Source organism: Lepidochelys kempii, chromosome 23 (genome assembly GCF_965140265.1).
Source record: "Lepidochelys kempii isolate rLepKem1 chromosome 23, rLepKem1.hap2, whole genome shotgun sequence".
NCBI lineage: Eukaryota > Metazoa > Chordata > Testudines > Cheloniidae > Lepidochelys > Lepidochelys kempii.
The window spans coordinates 9,166,600-9,188,127 of record NC_133278.1 but is presented as its reverse complement, the minus strand read 5'-3'; the positions used below and the strand labels follow the sequence as shown (position 1 = coordinate 9,188,127).

At 59.0% G+C, this 21,528-nt stretch overlaps 1 protein-coding gene across 1 annotated transcript; it reads right to left on the bottom strand.

Annotated features, from left to right (window-relative positions):
* Positions 1-2,673: 2,673 nt before the first annotated feature.
* Positions 2,674-19,554, bottom strand: SBK3 (SH3 domain binding kinase family member 3). Its single transcript, XM_073321271.1, has 6 exons — positions 19,389-19,554; positions 18,360-18,562; positions 16,956-17,508; positions 8,183-8,255; positions 4,239-4,369; positions 2,674-2,858 (listed from the first exon to the last, which is right to left on the bottom strand). The coding sequence occupies exons 1-6, from the start codon at positions 19,552-19,554 to the stop codon at positions 2,674-2,676; spliced, it is 1,311 nt and encodes a 436-aa protein (XP_073177372.1).
* Between the last annotated feature and the right edge of the window lie 1,974 nt (positions 19,555-21,528).

Here is a 21,528-nt window from a genome sequence, read left to right as displayed (position 1 = left end):
CTCAAATAAATTGGTTAGTCTCTAAGGTGCCACAAGTACTCCTTTTCTCCACAGGATGGAGAAGTTCATGAAACCTGATGTAGAGTTCAAAAACAAGACAAATTTTTACAGTTGCATTTATTGCTTTGGCCGGTAGATGGCGGCATTAATGTGTGTCTGGAAAAAATAGAGAGCCACGGTATGGGAGGTAATATTGTTTGTTGGACAAACTTCTGTTGGTGGGAGAGAAGTTTTTGAGCTTGCACAGAGCTCTTCTTCAGGTCTGGGCATGGAAACACATGGAAACAATAGGTAAGGTAGACTTTTGCAATGGGATTGTTGCAAAGCCCCATCTACTGGGTGGGAAGTGCCTTCACCTGGAAAAGGCTGAAGAGGTCAGAGATGAAACATTACCAGGATTTTCTTCTTATCTCTCCTCCCCTATTTTAAGAATTGTGTATTGTCTATAAACCCCACGATGGACCTTGGTGCCATCATTGACGTTCCCAGATCTGAAATGCAGCTAAGTGTGTATCGCTGAAGGCCCTGTATAGACATTAGACACCCCAGGGGGGCATGTGTCCTTCCAGTGGTGGGAAAGACCCCAGCACCCTACATAGGTTAGCCCTGACTGCATTTTGCCATTATTATTTATATAAAAGGACCCCACAGAGACCCCAGCCAAGGTCAGGGCCCCTTTGCTCTGCGTGCTGCACAGACACTAAGGCCTGGTCTGAATGGGGAAAATTGACCAGCAGAACCACACTGGTCTACCTAACCCACTAGAGCTATCCCGGGATAACTCCCCATGGGGACGCTTTTATTCCAGTGTATGAGGGGCTTTGTCCAGTTTAGCTTATGTCACTTTGAAAATGGTGTAAACGAACCCTGACCAAGGCTCTCTGATTCTGGAATAAAAGTGTCCCCATGGAGAGTTATCCCGGGATAACTGCAGTGATTTAATGACGCCAGTGTAATTCTTCTGGTCCGTTTCCCTGAGAGACAGCCTCTGCCCGGAAGAGTTCCCAAACTAAGGGGGAGATATTCAGAAGCACCTGAGGGACTTAGGAGCACCAGGCAGTGAGCACAGTCACACACTTGTGCTCCTAAATCCCTTAGGGGCTTTGAAAATTCTCCCTTTAGACAAGGCAGAATCATAGAATCATAGAATCATAGAATATCAGGGTTGGAAGGGACCCCTGAAGGTCATCTAGTCCAACCCCCTGCTCGAAGCAGGACCAATCCCCAACTAAATCATCCCAGCCAGGGCTTTGTCAAGCCTGACCTTAAAAATCTCTAAGGAAGGAGATTCCACCACCTCCCTAGCTAACGCATTCCAGTGTTTCACCACCCTCCTAGTGAAAAAGTTTTTCCTAATATCCAATCTAAACCTCCCCCACTGCAACTTGAGACCATTACTCCTCGTTCTGTCATCTGCTACCATTGAGAACAGTCTAGAGCCATCCTCTTTGGAACCCCCTTTCAGGTAGTTGAAAGCAGCTATCAAATCCCCCCTCATTCTTCTCTTCTGCAGGCTAAACAATCCCAGCTCCCTCAGCCTCTCCTCATAAGTCATGTGTTCTAGACCCCTAATCATTTTTGTTGCCCTTCGCTGGACTCTCTCCAATTTATCCACATCCTTCTTGTAGTGTGGGGCCCAAAACTGGACACAGTACTCCAGATGAGGCCTCACCAATGTTGAATAGAGGGGAACGATCACGTCCCTCGATCTGCTCGCTATGCCCCTACTTATACATCCCAAAATGCCATTGGCCTTCTTGGCAACAAGGGCACACTGCTGACTCATATCCAGCTTCTCGTCCACTGTCACCCCTAGGTCCTTTTCCGCAGAACTGCTGCCTAGCCATTCGGTCCCTAGTCTGTAGCGGTGCATGGGATTCTTCCATCCTAAGTGCAGGACCCTGCACTTATCCTTATTGAACCTCATCAGATTTCTTTTGGCCCAATCCTCCAATTTGTCTAGGTCCTTCTGTATCCTATCCCTCCTCTCCAGCGTATCTACCACTCCTCCCAGTTTAGTATCATCCACAAATTTGCTGAGAGTGCAATCCACACCATCCTCCAGATCATTTATGAAGATGTTGAACAAAACCGGCCCCAGGACCGACCCTTGGGGCACTCCACTTGATACCGGCTGCCAACTAGACATGGAGCCATTGATCACTACCCGTTGAGCCCGACAATCTAGCCAGCTTTCTACCCACCTGAATGATTGCCCCCATTTCAAAGATGGAGAGCTGAGGCCCAGAGACAGGAAGTGACAGGCCCAAGGACTCTGTAGCAGAGCTGGAACTTGAATCTCAATCTCCCAGAAGTTCCGCCTTAACAACTAGGTCATCCTCCTCTTCTAAATGTACAGCCTCTCTGCAGGAGGGACTAGTTGTGCAGAAGAAAGGAGCTGTGCTGGGCTGTCTGGCTGGGGCAGGTCGTGGTAGGGTAAGAACTTGGCCTGGCCCTGGCCTGGCTGGGAGTGAGCAGAGTAGACTGACAGCGTCCCAACGGGGGAGAGGAGGAGGGACTGACGGAGGCTGCAGGAATTACCTGGGCAAAGACAGTTACTGCAGGGGACTGTTGTGCAGCACTGACCAATGGTGTCTCCCCAACACCCCCTCAGAGCTGGGCACTGGTATCTCCCCAGGCCCCTCCCCGCCCCCACCTCCTACTCACAGCTGGTCAATGGGGTTCTCCCATTCCCAGGCCTCTAGTTCCCATGGTGCTGCTCCTCCCCCGAGGAGTCTCCTCCAGCCCCCGCAGGCTCGGGCAGGCCTCCAGCATGAAGGTGATGAGGGGTGCAGACACCAGGAGGAGCAGGACCAGGGTGCAGAGAGTGGCCCAGATGGCGAGGGACATGGCTGGCCCTGCAACATGGAAAGGGACATCATGAGAGCCATGTGCAAAGCAGTATGTGGGCTGCCGTGCCCGCACTCGTCACAGAGCAGCTGCCCTGTAGCAGAGACCCCGTGTGAGCTCCCGGAGGCCTAGATCTAAGGGGGAATCATGCTGCAGGGGGCACGTTCCCCTGACGGGAGGTCTAAGTCATGGAGGCTGTTGGGAGGCCGCTCCCTTTGCCCAGCACAGCCCTGAGGGGTTGGAGGAGCAGGGAATGGCCCAGGTTTGCTCAAGCTGCACTGGGATTCTGTGCAAAGGCCTCACAAGAGCCAGCGACGGACGCAGCAGCCCAGACCCTGTCGCCCCTCTCCAGCGTGGCTGGCAGTTCCTGTGAGGTGACCTTGCCTTGGAAGAGGGGCAGCACGAGGTCTTGGCACCAGCTGTGTCCTCAGGCAAGGGTGGACATGGGATGTAAGCGATGTCGAGGACATGGCGGTGGGTGTAACAGGCCAGAGGAGACTAAGCTTTCCCAAGTAACCAGCCTGCCACCTTTGGATAGAGTTGCCAACTTTCTAATCGCACAAAACCAAACACCTTTGCCCCTTCCCTGAGGCCCGCCCCCTACTCATTCCATCCCCCCTCCCTCTGTCGCTCGCTCTCCCCCACCCTCACTCACTTTCACTGTGCTGGAGCACGGCGTTAAGGTGCAGGAGGGGTGAGGGCTCTGGGGTGGGGCCGGGGATGAGGGGTTTGGGGTGCAGGAGTGCTCCGGACTGGGGCCAAGGGGTTTGGAGTGTGAGAACTGGCTCAGGGCTGGGGGTTGGAGTGCGGAAGGCAGTGCAGGGTGCAGGCTCTGGGAGGGGGCTTAGGGCAGTGGCCGGGAGTTGGGGTGCAGGCTCGGGGAGGGAGTTAGGGTGCAGGAGGGGGTTCCGAGCTGGGGCTGGGGGTCGGGGTGTGGGTAGGGGTTCAGGCTCCAGCTGGGCAGCGCTTACCTCAGGTGGCTCCCGGTTGGTGGTGCAGTGGGGCTAAGGCAGTTTCCGTATCTGTCCTGGCTCCGCACAGCTCTCGGAAGCAGCCGGTGTGTCCGCCTCCTAGGCACAGGGCTGGCAGGTGCCACCTCTGCAGCTCCCATTAATCGTGGTTCCTGCCCAATGGGAGCTGTGGAGTCGGCACTTGGGGCGGGGGCAGCATGTGGAGTCTCTCTGATTGCCCCTGCGCCTAGGGGCTGCAGGGACATGCTGGCAGCTGCCGGGAGCCGCACGGAGCCAGGAGAGGCAGGGAGCCTGCCTCAGCCCCGCTGCACCACTGACCAGACTTTTAACGGCCCGGCCAGCGGTGCTGACCGGAGCTGCCAGGGTCCCTTTTCGACTGGGTGTTCCAGTCTAAAACTGGACACCTGGCAACCCTACCTTTGGCATGTGCTGTTGCCGAAAGGATGCCCAGGCCCTGGCCCTGCCAGCACTCCTCCTGGAGACCCAGCTCCCGCTCATCCTCTTCCCTCTGAGACCCTAACCCGTCCCCACTCTGCCCGCCTGGGGGCCTTGGGGGAGAGGGTGAAGAGGCACAAGTGGTGGGCGGGGGAGCCTTGGGGGAAAAGACGTGAGAGGTAGGCAGGGGAGGCCTCGGGAGAAGAGAGGCAGATGGGGGGTAGGTTTGCCAACCCTCACGGTTTCACCGGGAGTCTCCCAGAATCGGGCTCTATCTCCCAGAGGCTATGGAAGCCAAACTGGGAGATTTTAGGCCACTAAAAGTCCAGCGGCACAGTGGGGCTAAGGCAGGCACCCTGAGGCCCCTGGAGGGGGGCAGGGGTCTCTGCGCGCAGCCCCCGCCCTGAGCACTGACTCCGCAGCTCCCATTGGCCAGGAACTGCAGCCAATGGGAGCTGCGGGGCCGGTGCCTGCAGGCAGGGGCAGCACGTGGAGTCCCCTACCACCTTCAGGGGCCACAGTGATGTGCCGGCCACTTCTGGGAGCAGCCCGGGGCCAGGACTGGCAGGGACCCTGCCTTAGTCCTGCTGCACTGCCGACCGGGAGCCACCCAAGGTAAGCGATGACCGGTCAGAGCCCGCACCCCAAACCCTCCACTGCACCCCAAGCCCCTGCCGCAGCCCTACGCCCCCTCCCGGAACCAGCAGCCCAAGCCCCCTCCCACACCCCAACCCTTTGCCCCAGCCCTGAGCCTCCGCCCACTCCCAAACTCCCTCCCAGAGCCAGCACACCTCACCCCCTCCTGCACCCCAACCCCCTGCCCCAGCCCGGTGAAAGAGAGTGAGGATGGAGGAGAGTGAGCGACGGAGGGAGGTGGGATGGAGTGAGCGGGGCAGGGCCTTAGCGAAGGGGCGGTGTGGGGGTGGGGCCCTGGGGAAGAGGGGCAAAGGTGTTTGGGTTTGTGTGATTAGACAGTTTGGCAACCCTAGTGGGGGAGCTTTGGGGGAAGAGGCACGAGAGGCAGATGGGGGTGGGGGCAGAGTGGGGCCGGGGGTGGAGTGTGGGCGGGGCTTTTGGGAGAGGTAGCCGAGTGGGGGCAGGCCTCAGGCCGGGGCCACAGGCCAGATGCGCCCACCTCTCCAAACGATTGAGTCACGCCCCGCCCATGCTGTGGAGCTGTGCGGCCCCTCTGCCCTGGGGGAATTGCCCAGCCCATCCGGGGGTGACTGCGCTGCAGGCCAGGGAGTTACCTGCCCCCTGGGTGAGTTTGACCCAGACTTTATGTCCTGAGGTCAGAGCTGGGGGCACAGAGCTGGGGTCTGATAATCAGGATGTGACAGAGCAAAACCCCTTATCTGTGCGGGTCGGGTCCTACGCTGCTGCTCACGCTGCCTGTGGGTCAAGGGCAAAGAGAATCGCACCATGCGGGAGAGACGCCTGCAGCCTCACTGGGGCCAGATCCCCAGTGGGTGTAAATCAGCATCACCCTACTGGAGTCAATGGGTCAGATGATCCCCAGCAGGTGTAAACTGGCATCCCTCCATTGGAGTCCATAGGGCTCTGCCAGTTTACACCCGCCGAGGAGCTAGTCCCTGGACTCTCTCTCTTGCTCTGAGTTTCTGTCACAGAGTCCCCGGGCGATGCTCTGGAACTGCTCCCTACGAAGCCAGGCAGGACTCTGGGGAAGTCTCCTTTCTGTGAGCAGCCTGTCTGCAGGACACACAGCTCATACAACTGCCACCTTCCTGGATCTGACCTCGGAGCATTCAGCATCCTCCCACTTCCACTCTCGTGCACTTCCCACGGCAAGTCCGCCCAGGTGGGGTCCTGGGGAAGCCAGAGGGTCCTGACCCCCAACTCCGCAGTCAGACGTGACTCTCAGCCAGCCAGTAAAACAGAGGTTTATTAGACGACAGGAACAGGGTCTAAAACAGAGTTTGTAGGTGCAGAGAACAGGACCCCTCAGCTGGGTCCATTTTGGGAGGCAGTGAGCCAGACAACCAGGTCTGCCCTTCACTCCCCAGCCAGCCCCAAACAGAAACTCTCTCCAGCCCCTCCTCCTCTGGGCCTTGTCCCTTTCCTGGGCCAGGAGGGCACCTGATTCCTTTGTTCTCCAACCCTTTAGCTCTCACCTCACAGGGGGGAAGGGCCAGGCCATCAGTTGCCAGGAAACAGGGTGTTGGCCCGTCTCTGTGTCCAGACCCCTGCACACTCCTGCCTTCTAAGGCTCTGCAACAATCATACACCCTTATCCCACCACCTAGATACTTAAGAACTGCATGGGGTAAACTGAGGCACCCCCACAATATTCAGAGGAAACATTAAGAACAGTCCTGCTTCATCACAGTTTCATACTGAGTTTTCCCACTGCAGACTTCAGTGTGGACATCACTGTCCATTTAAAAACTGTCATTTCATTGAGCTCTGAGCCAGGATTTCCCGCCCCCCCCCAATCAGACGCACTTGTCTATGGAGCACCCGCGGAGATCTGAATGTGCTGGAGACCCCTGCACCCTTCAGACAGCCTGAGGCTCGCCCGGGGTTGTGTCATGAAGCTGTATGCACGAGCGACAATCCCCAGCCGCCCCTGTGCCTGGGGCAGCACCAGGCCCAGACCCTGCTCACGCCCAGTGCTGAGGGTTCAATGCTGAGGTCGTTGGCAGCACCAGCCCTGGGCAGAGTTTGGGAAGGGCCCAGCAGAGGCCACTAGTGGCTCCCACGGCTCTGTGTTGCTCTCCGGGTGGGTGCTAAGCGCTGTGGGGAACAGGGAGCAGCGACAGGGGCTCCTGGCTCTCACTGGGTCCCCCAGGTTCACCAGGCCCCTGTGTCGCGATATCTGGGACCTTCAGGTCCGACCTGCTACCTGCCCACAGCCCCCCCTGCCCCTCAGCCCCCCTCCCTGCCTGGCAGTGCCCACTGTGGGTCTGGGCTCTGGCCAGGGAGCTGACACTGACCCCCAGTGAGAGAGCCAGGCTGGGCAGGCAGGGCCCGGGCTGCCCCCAGAGGAGCCGTCTCTTCCCCCAACCTGCACAGAACGAGTCAATTGCCTCCAGGAGAAGAGGCAGCAGCCGCCTGCCCTCCAGGTCTCTGGCACAGCTGATCGTCCCGCACAGCAGCATCCTCTGCCACCCCCAGCTTCGCCCAGCTACCCCGCAGGCCCAGGCCCCCATACTCCCATCCTGTTAGCCAGCACGTCTGCCCCTAGGGGCAGCAGCCTGCCTGGTTCATGGGCACCTGGTTAAATACCAGCCTGACGCTTCCTGCCTCATCCTCTCCTGCCCTGCCCCTTATCCGCCCCAGCCACAGTGGCTCAGGCCCCGCTGCACAGCAGCCCCGAACCAGCTCCATGCCCACGTACAGCTCAGAGTGCTCTGGACTGCAGCTTTTCTGCCATCCCAGCTGAGCCTGTCCCAGTGCATGCTGGGAGAATGGGGGCAGCTCCGATCCCAGATGGGGGGCACATGCACACAGAGTGACACCAGCAGCACCTGCTGGGCAGAGAGCCTGGGCCTCCTGTCAGCCCTGAGAGCTGGCAGGGGGAACGGCAAGGCAGAGAGCCCTGTGCCAGCCTAGGCTGATGGCAGGGACAATGCACCAAGCCTGAGTCATGCCCAAGCTGGCACAAGGACAGCAGGGAAAGGGGCTGCCCCTCTGTCAGATGGGGCTTCTGCCCCCAGAGCCTGCTAGAACCACCCCTCCAGGGCCATCCAGCCAGAGACGAGCTCCTGGGGGTGCTGCATGGCCTGGGGGTGACTCCCGCTGGGGCCAGTGGGTTTGCTGCCGTAACCCAATGGGGAGAGAATGTCCAGGTCCCCGCTGTGCCGAGCTGCAGGGCACAGGAGCTGTTACAGCCCCACATGTAGAGCACGGGCTCAGCTCACGCCGGCGCCCTGGTCAAGCCCTGGGGCAGGGTTCGTGGGACTCACCAATAGCTGGTAACCGTGTCTCTGACGTGAGCCAGGGACACGTTCAGAGACAGCTGGGGAGCCAGCAGGGGCCCTGGTGGGAGATGCGGGAGTGAGAGCCTGGCCAGGGAGCTACAGAGAAACCAGAGTCAGACTAGTATCTCGGCTGCAGCTGGTGTAGACATACCCGGCCTAGCTAGTTCCCATAGCACAAAGTGCACATCCAGACAGGTTAGCCTGGGGAGCACTTACCAGGGACCGGGAACCCGAGCTATCTGGCTCAGTTATGTCTACATGAGCTGCAATCACTGCACACAACTGCAAAATAGACAGATCCAAAGCAGGCTGTCAGGAAGGGGGCAGATCCTCGGGCGGAGGGGCAAAGACCACATGGGGGGCGATGGGGAGACCCTGAATGTGGGGAGAGGGGAGAGTCTCAGCCTCCACATCACAACACCAGTGAGTGTCTGGCTAGTTTTGAAGCCAACCGCAGGATTTCAGGGCCTCCCTCCTGCCCTGTGAGTGCCGCGGGGCTGGTGACAAGGCGTATGCTGATAGGGGTGTGCCCTGGTGGGGACCAGCAGGTAGATCCCCTGGTGGCAGGTGGGGGATTCCCACACAGCATGCAGCCCAGGGGATTTCCCAGCAGGGCAGAGCTTCTAAGCCAGACACCAATTCCCAGACTGGGGGGAGGTTCCCCCTCTGGAGTAAGGTGCAGGGTCACTGTGGGGGATATCGGGGTCCCCTTTGCCTGGCCTGGCAGGGTCACCGATGATCATGAGCCCATCTAAGTCTAGCAGTGTTTGGGGTTCCCTTGCAGCCCCAGCTCCTGGAACCCTGGGATCTGGGCTGTCTCTGCTTTTGGTTAAACAAAGTCAGGTCCCAGCGCTGGGAGTTGGGAAGAGAAGCTGGAAACGGGGGCCCCAGGAGGCTCTGTTGCCGGGAGGCAGAGGGATCCCATCCTGCTTCTCAGTGGCAACAGGCCCTGGGGCCCCCGCGCTCGGCGTCCTGCTGAGATGGGTTGGCTTTTCTATGGCCTGCCGGGGCACTCACCCTCCAGCCAGCAGGACCATGGTTAGGGACCACGTGGGGTGAAGTGGCCCATTAACACCCTGCAGTCATAGGGAAAAAAGGGAGGTTAGTGGGTTACAGATTGTTGTAAAAAGCCATAAATCCAGTGTCTTTATTAAGACCACAATTTTTAGTGTCCATGAATTGAAGCTCTCTGGCATTTTTTTTTTAAAGTGTTGTGCAGGTTTCCTTGGAGGATGAGGACTGAGAGGTCAGCTATAGCGTGATCGCTCGGTGAAAAGTGCATATGAGACCATAGTGCTTGTCTGGTTTCACCAACCTAGTTGTTATTGGGGCATTTAGTGCACTGGGTGAGGTTACATCTCATGTTGTGCTCGGCATGTGTAGGACCCATGGCTCTTTAAAGGTGTGTTGTGTGGGGGGTGTTGATCATGGTAGCAGTGGAGATATGGCTGCAGGTTTTGCATCTGTTGTTTTGGCAAGGTCCGGTGCTGCTTTGAGTTGCTAGGTCCTGGTCTGTGGGGAGCTTGCTTCTGATGATGAGATTGGAGGATTGTTCGAACGCCAGAAAAGATTGCTTTCAGGATGGGGTCCCTGTTGAGTATGGGGTGTCATTGTTTGATTTTACCCCATATGGGAGCCCACATGGGGTGACAGCTGACAACTAGGGGCATGTGGTCGGAGGAGGCTTTCTTTCCATATTGAACCAGGTTCTCTTAGGATATTTGGTGGGTCGTTCCATGGGGTGAGTTGGGTGTCGTCAGACGTCACCGGTGTGGTGCTCTGCTCTGTTCAATGTTGATAACAGTCAGCCGTGTGCGTGTGTTCCCTCTGTGTGCTGCTCTGTGCAGATCGCTGACACAGCAGGCCCCGAGAGAAACCCCAATGACCACAGACTCTGATAAGGTAGGAAGGCACCTGGCCAGGTTTATTGCCAAACGAAACACAGTGTCTAGCTCCCCGGATCAGATGTCTATGGTTCTGCTAGTACATATTTGCTCCCTGACAATGGACGCAACTCAATCAGTGGTGGGACCCTCCACTGGCCCCTAGGCTGGACAAAGAAACCTCCTCAGGGGTGCATTCTTATACACAGGTACAAACAAGTGACACATCACTCCTGACGTATTGAGGTACAACCCCTCTGAGTGTTGGGGTGCTGCCTCTCTCCTGGTACATGTTGGTTCGAAAAAACAAGCCTATCCATCATATTATCCTTTTGACCCTGTCTTTTCATAGAATCATAGAATATCAGGGTTGGAAGGGACCTCAGGAGGTCATCTAGTCCAACCCTCTGCTCAAAGCAGGACCGATCCCTGACTAAATCATCCCAGCCAGGGCTTTGTCAAGCCTGACCTTAAAAACTTCTAGGGAAGGAGATTCCACCACCTCCCTAGGTAACGCATTCCAGTGTTTCACCACCCTCCTAGTGAAAAAGTTTTTCCTAATATCCAACCTAAACCTCCCCCACTGCAACTTGAGACCATTACTCCTTGTTCTATCATCTGCTACCACTGAGAACAGTCTAGAGCCATCCTCTTTGGAACCCCCTTTCAGGTAGTTGAAAGCAGCTACCAAATCCCCCCTCATTCTTCTCTTCTGAAGACTAAACATCCCCAGTTCCCTCAGGTCCCAGTTTTAGGATGGGTCAGCCTATTCCTCATTATCTCTGTGGAATGTGTTCGTACCAGACTGTTCTGGTGCCATCCTGGCCCATGTTTAACCTATTAGTGCTTGATCCCCTTTAGATATGTGTATATGTCCAATTAGCAGCCTTCTCCTTGCCAGCTTTTGTGAGCAGAGCCTGCCTCCTGCTCACAGCTTAGCTTTGCTTTATGTTAGCAAAGTCTTGACCATTACTTTAGTTCAGGCCTTAGGCCTCATACCAGGTCTCTGATACCAAAGGTTTACGTTTCAGGGCCTCATCTTACTACATTGGGTACCATGGACACTGGATCCCTGAGGCTGGTGAAGGGAGTGGGGGTATCTGGGTGCCACCACCATGGCAAACCTGAGGCTGGCGAGGGTGGTGGTGGGTGGAGTCGGCCCATTGCTGCTGCCACTTGATCCCTGAGGGAGGGGTGTAGGCCTGGTGTCAGCACCACTGGATCACTCAGGCCAGCAGGGGGAAGGGGGGAGCAGCCAGATGAAGCCACCAATGGATCCATGGTGCTGGCTGGTGGGTGGCCAGGTGCTGCCCCTCCCTCCACTGGATCCCTGAGGCCAGCAAGGGGGCAGGGGAGAGCTTGCTACTGCCCCCACAGGATGTCTGAATTTGTTCAGAGGGGGCAGAGGTGGGTTGTGGCTGGGTGTTGCGTGTGTGTGTGTGTGAATGAATCCCTGAGAGGAAGGGTGCTCAGATCCTGCTGCCATTAGATCCCTGAGGCTGGCAGGGGTGGGGGCAGCTGGGGGTCACCATGATGGGATCCCTTAATATGTCAGGGAGGGTAGGAGTCATCTGGTTGCCTCCACCACTTGGATCCCTGAGGCCATGTGGGTGAGCCATGTTCAGGTGATTGCCACTCCCAAAGAGCCAGTCACTCACCATAGGTCAATTACACCTTAGATCTCACACCAAAGACAACACTTGTAGCCAATCCTGTAATAAACTATGTAGAGATTGATTAATAGGAAAAGGAAACAAGTGGGTGATTTACAATGTTAAAGCAGGTAAACACATACCCACACAAACGAGTTCCACTCTTAAATTTCAAAAAGTAATAGAAGCTTCTATGACAAGCAAGGTCTGTGTGGCCTTCAGGGCTAACCCAGGCCAAGCACTGGGGGCCTCTTGCTTATGCCTAGAAAACCTTGCCCCCCACAGCACAAGCAGCATAAAGATACAGTTCCTCCTTGTTAGGGGGTTTTATTCCCTTCCCCCTTCAGCTTGGAGCTGCAAACTCAGCAAACTCAAATTCACTTTCAAGACTCATCTTCATGGGGGTGGGAAGAGTAACAACAAAGTACTTTCTCCTCTTTAGTGTTCCACTCTAGTCCAGTAGTTTTCAAACTGCTGGTCGTGACCCAGTATTGGGTCGCGGAACGTAAGGCACTGGGTCACGGTGGCTCTGGTCAGCACTGCCGACTGGGCCATTAAAAGTCCCATCAGTGGTGCTGCCTGGCTAAGGCAGGCTAGTCCCTACCTGTTCTGACACTATGCTGCACCGTGGAAGTGGCCAACAGCAGGTCCAGCTCCTAGGCGGGGGAGCCACAGGGCTCTGCACGCTGCCTCCACCCCGAGCACTGGCTCCACACTCCCATTGGCTGGTTCCCAGCCAATGGGAGCTGGAGGGGTCAGTGTCTGTGGGCAAGAGCCATGTGGAGCTGCTTGCGTGCCTCTGCCTAGGAGATGGACCTGCTGCTGGCCGCTTCCGGGGCGCAGCACAGTCTGCAGTGCCAGGCCAGGCAGGAAGCCTGCCTTAGCACCCCCACTGTGCTGCTGACCGGGAGCTGCCCGAGGTAAACCCATGCCCCAACCCCACGCCCCAATCCCCTGCCCCAGCCCTGAGCCCCCCCCAAAACCGGAGCCCCTCATTCCCAGCCCCATATGCTCTCCCCCATACCCCAATGCTCTGCCCCAGCCCTGAGCCACTCCCAAACCCCTCATCCCCAGCTCCATTGGATCATGTGCGTCAACAATTTTCTTCAACTGGGTCACCAGAAAAAAAGTTTGAAAACCACTGCTCTAGTCTGTCTGGTGTGGACAGGCCTTCCTTGTCCTAAAGGACACAACACCTTCTGCTGGAGACCAGAACTTCACACTAGTTAATGTATCTTCCTTTCTGGTGACACAGTCATGGTGGCTTATAACAAATGCTTAACTATGACCTTCCAAGATGGGATAGATACAGATGCTATACGTGAGATTAATGCAGGCAGTAATTTACAAGCATTCCATAAAGACTAAACATATTCTTATAATTCTAATACATCTTCTACCAATCCCAACACACAGCTGAGCCAGACTGGTTCCAACCATATGTGTGTCAATGTTCGTTTGAGACATGGGGACCTTGGCATGAACTGGCACCTGCTCTGCCAGCATCCCAGGGGGTGTCTGGACCCTAGGTCAAGGTGCTTGTAGCACGGGTGTACCTGAGATGGGGTGCCAAGGAGGGGCACAAAGAGGTTGGGGTGCAGGATCAGTTACCTGCAGATGGGGAATGATCTGGAGGAGTGGCCAGGCGGTGCCCACAGCTCCCTGGTCCTTACCAGGAGACAGAGCCAGAGAGCACCACCAGGACCTGGCCCAGGCTCAAAGGCTACCACTCTTGGGGCTAGCAAGCCACCACCTCTGGCTTGGGGGGATAAGCTCCCTGAGGCAGGGCTGAATGGAGAGGGGTCCAAGACTCTGTCCCAAGTTGCGGAAACTAAGGTTCAGCCAAGCGGTGCTGTGACTCCAAACCCCACCAGCAAGGAGGGATGGGTCCCCCTCCCTGCCCCAGCAGCTGAATTTCATACTGAACTGCCAAGGGATTCCCTGCTTAGAAAAGCTGAGGGCCCCGCCGGCCACAGCCCTGCAAACCCTCTTCAGGAGGATGGCAGGGAAAGATTCCTGTGGGGAAGGGATTCCTGTGCTGGGCGTGGGTCCCCCGGGGAAAATTAAGTCTTGGGGGATCAGGAGACAGCTGGTGCTTCCCCAAGGGTGCTGCCGCAGGCTACTGTACCTGGCCCATGACGTCTCCCTCGGGCCAGCAGGGGATCTAGTGCACCAAGCACAAGTTGCTGCAGAACTTTTACCAGCCCAGAGTCTCAGAAGCAGTCCAGCAGTACTGCAAGTCCTGTGAGCCCTGCCAGAGGGTGGGGAAAGCCCAGGGTAAGTGTAGAGCAGCCCTGAGACCACAGCCCATCACAAAGACACCCTGTCAGCAGGTGGCCATGGCCAGGGTGGATTCTTTAAAACAAGAGACTCCCAAGTCACAGCCCTGGGGTTACGAGACAACTCCAGAGGGAGCCTGCAAATATGCAGGAGCATCCTGCATCCCTGCCTCACCAGCCCCTGGGGCACCAGAGCCCCAGAGACATGGTTGGGTTAAGACCAACCTCGCAGGGTATGATGAAGTAGGAAGCTTTTGTTATATTTGTGTGACCCCTAAATTTTGCATGATTGTCCAGTGTGGGAAAGGGGACTGTTTGCCCCCTGGGCAGGCTAGGAGACACAGGTATGAATGTCGTCCAGCTTTCTGAGCTACAACAGGTCACGGGAAAAGGACTGGCTGAGGCCAACCCCAGATCAGTGGAAAATCCAGAAGATAACAGAAAACCCAGTCCCCAGGACATGGACACCTAGCACCCAATGGCCCAGAGGGGGATGGTTTCCCCCCCACCCTTCCCGGCCCCTGCAGGGAAGCTGGGCACAGGCCCCAGCTTGAGAACAGGACTGGAGAGGTGGGAGGTGGGAGGTAAGAACTGGCTACTGGAAGGAGTTGGGGCTCTCACCTGGGAACTGAATAAGCAGGTCTGGTCGAGGGACCCAGAACCTGAACATGGGGTTCCCTACAGCTTGGCTTGGCTCTGTGCTGGTCGGAACGAACTATGCTTTAACCTCCAGCTCTCTGTGCTGAGCTAAGGACGGCCGGTGCTGTGTGTCGCTGACTAAAAACCCAACTGCTTGGAAAGCACGAGTGTCATTGCAAATACTGGCTGAGATGCACTGGTCCCTGCAGAGTGGACAATCTTTCCCAGGAGTCTGTCTCAGCTGGATGCACTGGGCAGAGCTCATGGGGGTGAAGCAGGAGGGCTGCAGCCCAGAGGTTCAGTCTTAGGAGGTGATGAGACCGCGTGGTGCAGGAAGTGATACCCCATGGCGGTCTGGCACACTGAAGTGGTTCTCCCTAAAGACTGTTCCAAAGCAGGAGGCACGGCACCAATCCTCTGGACTTGTGACAGAGGGGAAAAACCTACACTGATCCCCCTAATGCTCAAGGGATCGCTTTGTACCCCAGCTTAGGGCTCCAGACACCCCAGGCTGCAGCCAAGACAGCTGACACATGGAGAAATGTGGGTGCATTGCCCTCCTCCCTCCCCGGCTGATGAAGGGGAGGAGAGAGCGGCAGCACCCCAGCCCAATTTCAAACCCAAAGGTTTTGGGGTGGCAGAAGGGCACAGGCCATGTGAAAACGCCCCATGTGTCAGCCGACAGACCAGACCTAAGGGAGGATGTGAAAAATCCACAGCCCTGTGTGGTGTAGTTAAGGCGAACAAATCCCCATGTAGACAGCGCTGGGTCGAGGGAAGAATTCTTCCATCCACACAGCTATTGCACCTCGAGGAGGTGGCTTCCCTCTGCTGCTTTGGTTCCCGGGAGAGCCCTGTGGTTCAGCGGATACCGATTTCTGTCTGCCGATATCTGCATCCACAGATAGAAATGTGTATCCGTGCAGGGCTCTGCTGATGGAGGAGGTCAGACCGAGTGAGACAGGGACAGAGCTTTGAACCTTCATTTCTCTGTGCTCACCAAGGGCTTCCTGCACTGGGGGCCAGTCGACAAATAAACCTGCCTGTGTGACAGCGCTGGCTGAGTGTCCCTGCACATGCTGGCAGAGGGGTGTGTTGCTCCCTACGATTGTACAAGTCTCCCTCAGGGGTCTGTCTCAGTGGGACTCCCTGAACGGAGCTCAAGGGTGGTGCAGTGGGGCTGACGGCTCAGAGATCCAGCCTAAGGAGGCGGTGAGGCCGTGTGGCTTACTCTGGAGAAAGAGTGAGAGCCCTAGGGGGTCTGGCACACTGACAGGCTCCTCCCAGGGACTGTTACAAAGCTGGGGCCATAGCCCCGATCCTGTGGATCTATGTCAAAGGTTTATAAAGCAGAGTCAGGAGAATCCCCCAACCCTGCAGGAAGCTGCTCCAGGCATTAGTTTGCTTCATTTCAAAATCTGCACCTTATTCCCAGCCTGCATCAGCCTGGTTTGAGCAGTGGGTCTGGTTCTGCCTTTGCCCTGGGGGAGCACAGAGCCCCCTGCTCTCCGAAATCTCCTCCCTGGCCAGGTACCCAGAGGCTGGGATCACAGAACCCTCCTCTGGGTGGAGATACTTAATCCACTGAGCTTCTTCAGCCTCTCCCTGCCCGGCAGGTTCCCAGCCCCCAAATCCTTCTTGTAGCTCTTCTCTGCCCCCTCCCTGCTAGTCCCTGTCCTGTTTGCAGTGAGCTGAGCCCAGGGCCCAGTAACGGTCCCACTTACCCTCCCTGACCATGCTGGGTACCCCTTGCTGCTCCAGCCCGTAGCCACAGCCCTACGCTGGGAGCCCCTGGCCAATGGGCCGCCTTGAGCTCAGAGTGCCCCCCATGGCTGGGCTCATCACCCGTGACTTACTGCACACACAGGCAGGCTCCTTTGCCCACCCAGCAGGGGTTGGCGCTGTCGGAGGGGAACAGGCTCCTTGAGCCCAGCCCTTGGCAAGGGCAGCTCTGGCAGGGAGCCCCGGGCTGCCCCTTTGTCTCAGGATCCTCAGCAGGAACTGATCGGAATGGGGGCCGAGGAGACAGAGGGGTGGCAGGAGATGGAAGCTATGGCAGGGGGTGCTGGCTTCCCTCCCCCTCCGCTCCTGCCAGTGCCTCCTCCCTTTTCCTCTGCTCCTTCCTCCCCTCCCCCCACCTCTTTTCCCAATTTGGACTGGGGCCTGCCCCCCGCAGCTTGGGCAGAGCTCTCGGTGGGGGGGGCTGTGCTGCAGGCAGCACCTGGGCTGCTTCGGGGGTGTTCCTGACTGTGCTGCTCTCCGGCCAGGCTCTGGCTGTGCCCCTGGCCCCCCAGTCCCCCGGCACCATCCAGCTCCCGGAGGCTGCTTGCCAGCCAGACCAGGGGCAGGTACTTGTGCACCTCGATGGCTGGGCTGCGGCGGTTGGGGTCGAGGGTCAGCAGCCGCCGGAACATCTCCTGGGCGGCGGAGCTGAAAGCCCTCCAGGGTGCCGGCACCTCCCCCGGAACCGTGCTGTTCTGCCAGGCGCCGAACTCCTCAAACTGGGGGTCGGGGCTGACAGCCACGTCCCAGGGGAAGCAGCCGGTGCCAAGGCAGAAGAGCAGCACCCCGAAGGCCCACACGTCCAGGCTGGCGTCCAGCTCCAGCGTCTCCGAGGCCTCGAGCAGGCAGAGCTCGGGCGGCGCGTAGGGCAGAGTGCCCGACATGGCGCAGACGGGCGTGCCCTCCAGCCGCGTCAGCCCGAAGTCGCCCAGCTTCACCCGCCGGCACTCGCAGTCGAAGAGCAGCACGTTGTCCAGCTTGATGTCCCGGTGCACCAGGGCTTTGCCGTGCATGAAGTCCAGGGCCTCAGCCAGTTGGGCTGCACAGCGCTTCACCTGGGCCTCTGGGAGACCCTCCTGTGGGGGCATGGGGGTTACACAAGGGCAGCCCTGGCCTCCCACCAACAGCACCCCCTTTGGGGACCTCCCCACACAGTGCCCCACCAGGGACCTCCCCCACACAGCGCACAGCGCCCCCTTTGGGGACCTCCCCACACAGTGCCCCACCAGGGACCTCCCGCACACAGCGCACAGCGCCCCCTTTGGGGACCTCCCCACACAGTGCCCCACCAGGGACCTCCCCCACACAGCGCCACAGCGCCCCCTCCAGAGCTCCTCCGCACAGCACCCCAGCACCCCCTCTGGGGACCTTCCCTGCACCCCCTCTCAGGACCTCCCCACAGAGCACCCCCACTGGAGACCTCCCCGTCACAGTGCAGCTCCCCCCCACAGCACCCTATGCTCCCTCTGGCCCCAACCCCTCAGCACCCCACAGTGCCCTGAACTGTAACTCCCCACAGCACACCAGTGTCCCCTCCAGCATCTCCTATGCTTCACCCCAGGTCCCAAGGCCTCCTGTTGAGAGCCCATTCTGCATCCCTTGCTCCCCTGCCCCAAGACTCCAGCCCACCAGCCGCTACTCCCCTGGAACCCTGAGACCCTGCACCCCAGCAACCCCTTCCCAGCCCTCTCCGCTGAGCCTCCAGCCACACACTCCCGAGACCCCCAGCACCGATCCCCCCCCTCCACTCCCCAGCTCCCTGTTTCACAGGCCCCCCTGAGACCCAGTGGCCCATGCCCCTGCTCCCCATCCCATCCCCTGCTCTCCATCCCATCCCCTACTCAGCAGCCCTGCTGACATCTGATGCTCCGTCCCCTGATCGCCACTCCCCAGAACGCCCCTGCCCCCCCGCCTCACACCAGCATACCCCGTCATGCACGATGGCACACAGGTCCCCAGCGGGCGCGAGTTCCTGGGCAAAGGCAAAGTGGGTGGGGCTCTCGAAGACAATGGGCAGAGTGCGCAGGAATCCGGCGTGGGCAGACAGGCAGAGCGCAATGCAGTACTCCCGCAGGAACGCCCGCCGCTCCGTCCTCTCCTTTGGCATCAGCTTCAACGCCAGGGCTGTGCCTGGGTACAAAGGGGGGGGTCAGTGTGTCCCAGCAGGGCTGTGCCTGGGTACAAAGGGGAGGTCAATGTGTCCCAGCAGGGTCAGGGCCTCGGTACAAAGGGGGAGGGGGTCAATGTGTTTCAGCAGGGGAAGGGCCTGGGTACAAAGAGAGTGTGGATGTGTCCCAACAGGGGGCGGAGCCTGGGTACAAAGTGGGGGTCAGTGTGTTTCATCAGGGGCAGTGCCTGGGCACAAAGGGGGGGTCGGTGTGCCCCAGCAGGGGGCAGTGCTTGGGCACAACCAGAGGGGGTGGAGGGGCCCTGTGGGCGGGCTCAGAGAGTACCATTGTGTCAGTAGCTTCTGGGAGTAGAGGGCCCCTTCTGTGGCTGCCCCCTCACCTCACTGACTGCTCCCCTGGGCCCCTGTGAGTTGGCAGTGGGTGCCCGAGTGGCTGGCCTGGCAGTTGCAATGGATCACCTGCCGGGTGGCATGGGGCCATCGGTGCCTGTGCCGGGAGCAGAGAGCAAAAGGGAGCTGGCTATTTTGAAGTAAGTGGTGTCAGACAGCAGCCGGGTGAGTCCCTGAGTTCCTGCCCCACTCCCTTCAGCACAGTGCCCCCTAGCACGCCCTGGGGCACTGGGGCCAGCACTGACTGCTGGGGAGAGCGCCCCCTACTGAGCCCCCACCCCCTGCAGCACAGCGCCTCGCAGTGCCCCACTGGGGACAGCACTGACTGTGAGGAGACAGAGCCCTCTACGAGTCCCCACCCGGCTCCCTGCAGGGGCCCAATGCAGGCTGCGGCTACTCAGGCCTGGCCCACCCAGGAGCAGCTGGCGCTGCCCTCACCTTGCTCCCGGTGCTCTGCCAGCAGCACGTTGCCGTAGGTGCCCCTGCCCAGCTCCTTGATGATGGTGTATTGCTCCTGTAGCTCCAGCTGGGGCAGGCGGCGCGAGGTCACCTCCATCAGCCGCTCCAGGAACTCCGCGTTGTCCTCCACCTCAGGGAGCTCCATGCCACTCGCTGCCCGCACCTGAGTGGAGAAGGCAGTGCCCATCAAAGGAGAGCTATCCCCCCATGGGGCACCCACCACACCCGCCTCCTGATGCCTAGAGCCAAGGGCGGGCAGTGGGGTCTACTGGGTTAGAGTGGGGAGGAAGGGCTGAGACACCTGGGTTCAATCACAGCTCCAGGAGGGAGTGGGGTTTGGTGGTAAGGGGAGTGTGGGAGCCAGGACTCCTGGGTTCTATTTCTGGCTCTGTCCCAGCTGAGCTGAGTGAATTCCCTTCAGCTCTCAATTTCCCTGCTCTGGGAAGTGCTCAGATATTTGCAGGCCTGAGCTGAGAGGTGTGAGATAAACCCAGTGACAGGTCAGCTCCTTCTCACTGCTGTTGAGGTGCTGCCCCTCCAGAGCAGGGCTCGGCGTCTGGCTGTCCCCACAGGGCCTCCTGCCATTGATTAGCACTACAGCTAGCTGGGAGGGCAGCCCGGGCCAGGCTGTATGGTGTGGGCCTGCCCCACTTGCTGCCACCCCTTGCTGCTGTGGGATGCGTATCTGCACATGGAGTGCTGCTGGCTCAGACATATGGGTCCAGAATCCCACCCACCTAGCTCAAGCACAGTGGGGGGGGGGCCGAGAGGGGCAGGGCTGGCTGGTTCTAGCATGGGGGGCACTGAGAGGGGCAGGGCTGGGTTGTTCTAGTGGGGGGGCACTGAGAGGGGCAGGGCTGGGTTGTTCTAGCTGGGGGGGGCACTGAGAGGGGCAGGGGCTGGCTGGTTCTAGCATGGGGGGCACTGAGAGGGGCAGAGCTGGGTTGTTCTAGCTGGGGGGGCACTGCGAAGGGCAGGGCTGGGTTGTTCTAGCTGGGGGGCACTGAGAGGGGCAGGGCTGGGTTGTTCTAGCAGGGGGGCACTGAGAGGGGCAGGGGCTGGCTGGTTCTAGCATGGGGGGGCACTGAGAGGGGCAGGGCTGGGTTGTTCTAGCCGGGGGGCACTGAGAGGGGCAGGGCTGGGTTGTTCTAGCCGGGGGGGCACTGAGAGGGGCAGGGCTGGGTTGTAGTGGGGGGGCACTGAGAGGGGCAGAGGCTGGCTGGTTCTAGCATGGGGGGCACTGAGAGGGGCAGGGCTGGGTTGTTCTAGCTGGGGGGGCACTGAGAGGGGCAGGGGCTGGCTGGTTCTAGCATGGGGGGGCACTGAGAGGGCGGGGCTGGGTTGTTCTAGCTGGGGGGGCACTGAGAGGGGCAGGGCTGGGCTGTTCTAGCTGGGGGGACACTGAGGGGGCAGGGCTGGGTTGTTCTAGCTGGGGGGGCACTGAGAGGGGCAGGGCTGGGTTGTTCTAGCTGGGGGGGCACTGAGAGGGACAGGGCTGCGTTGTTCTAGCAGGGGGGCACTGAGAGGGGCAGGGGCTGGCTGGTTCTAGCATGGTGGGGCACTGAGAGGGGCAGAGCTGGGTTGTTCTAGCTGGGGGGGCACTGAGAGGGGCAGGGGCTGCGTGATTTGCTCCCCAGCTTATGGGATGGGGAAACTGTGCAGAGTGCTGCTGTTGGGGGCCAAAGGCTGAGGTGCACGGGACGACATCCATGACCAGGCGTATGCCTGGCAAAGTACGTGCCCCTCTGTCTGGGCCAATTCCCCCTCCATGGCAGGGCCCTTATTCCACCCGCATGTGGGGCCCATCCCTACCCTCCTGGCACCCCCTGGACACCCTGGGGTGTCAGTGTGGGTAGCATCAGTCCCACTGTCTGAGTTAGATGAGGAAGACGGGGTCTAGGTGCGAGAGCAGGGAGGGTTGGGAGCCAGGGCTCCTCCTGACTGTGAAGTTCCCTCTAAGCTGCGTGGCCACAGGGCCGTGCAGCAGGCTATCAAGGACCGCACAGGCGCACAGCGGGGCGAGGCACCTCTCACCTGGCCCCGGCCTCAGCTACCACAGCGGGAAGAGGAGCTCTCCCCCAGCCCTGGGCTGCTGAGGTGAGAGAGGGCTGGGGGGAGT

What these genes read in the sequence shown, in the direction of transcription:
- SBK3 (XM_073321271.1), bottom strand. Translation starts at nt 19,554, where the DNA reads ATGGAGCTCCCTGAGGTGGAGGACAACGCGGAGTTCCTGGAGCGGCTG. An exon ending in GTGCCATCGTGCATGACGGG is followed by an intron (nt 17,509 to 18,359) that starts GTATGCTGGTGT and finishes ATGCCCCCACAG; the next exon opens with GAGGGTCTCCCAGAGGCCCA. An exon ending in GGCAACAGCACATGCCAAAG is followed by an intron (nt 2,859 to 4,238) that starts GTAGGGTTGCCA and finishes TCCATGTTGCAG; the next exon opens with GGCCAGCCATGTCCCTCGCC.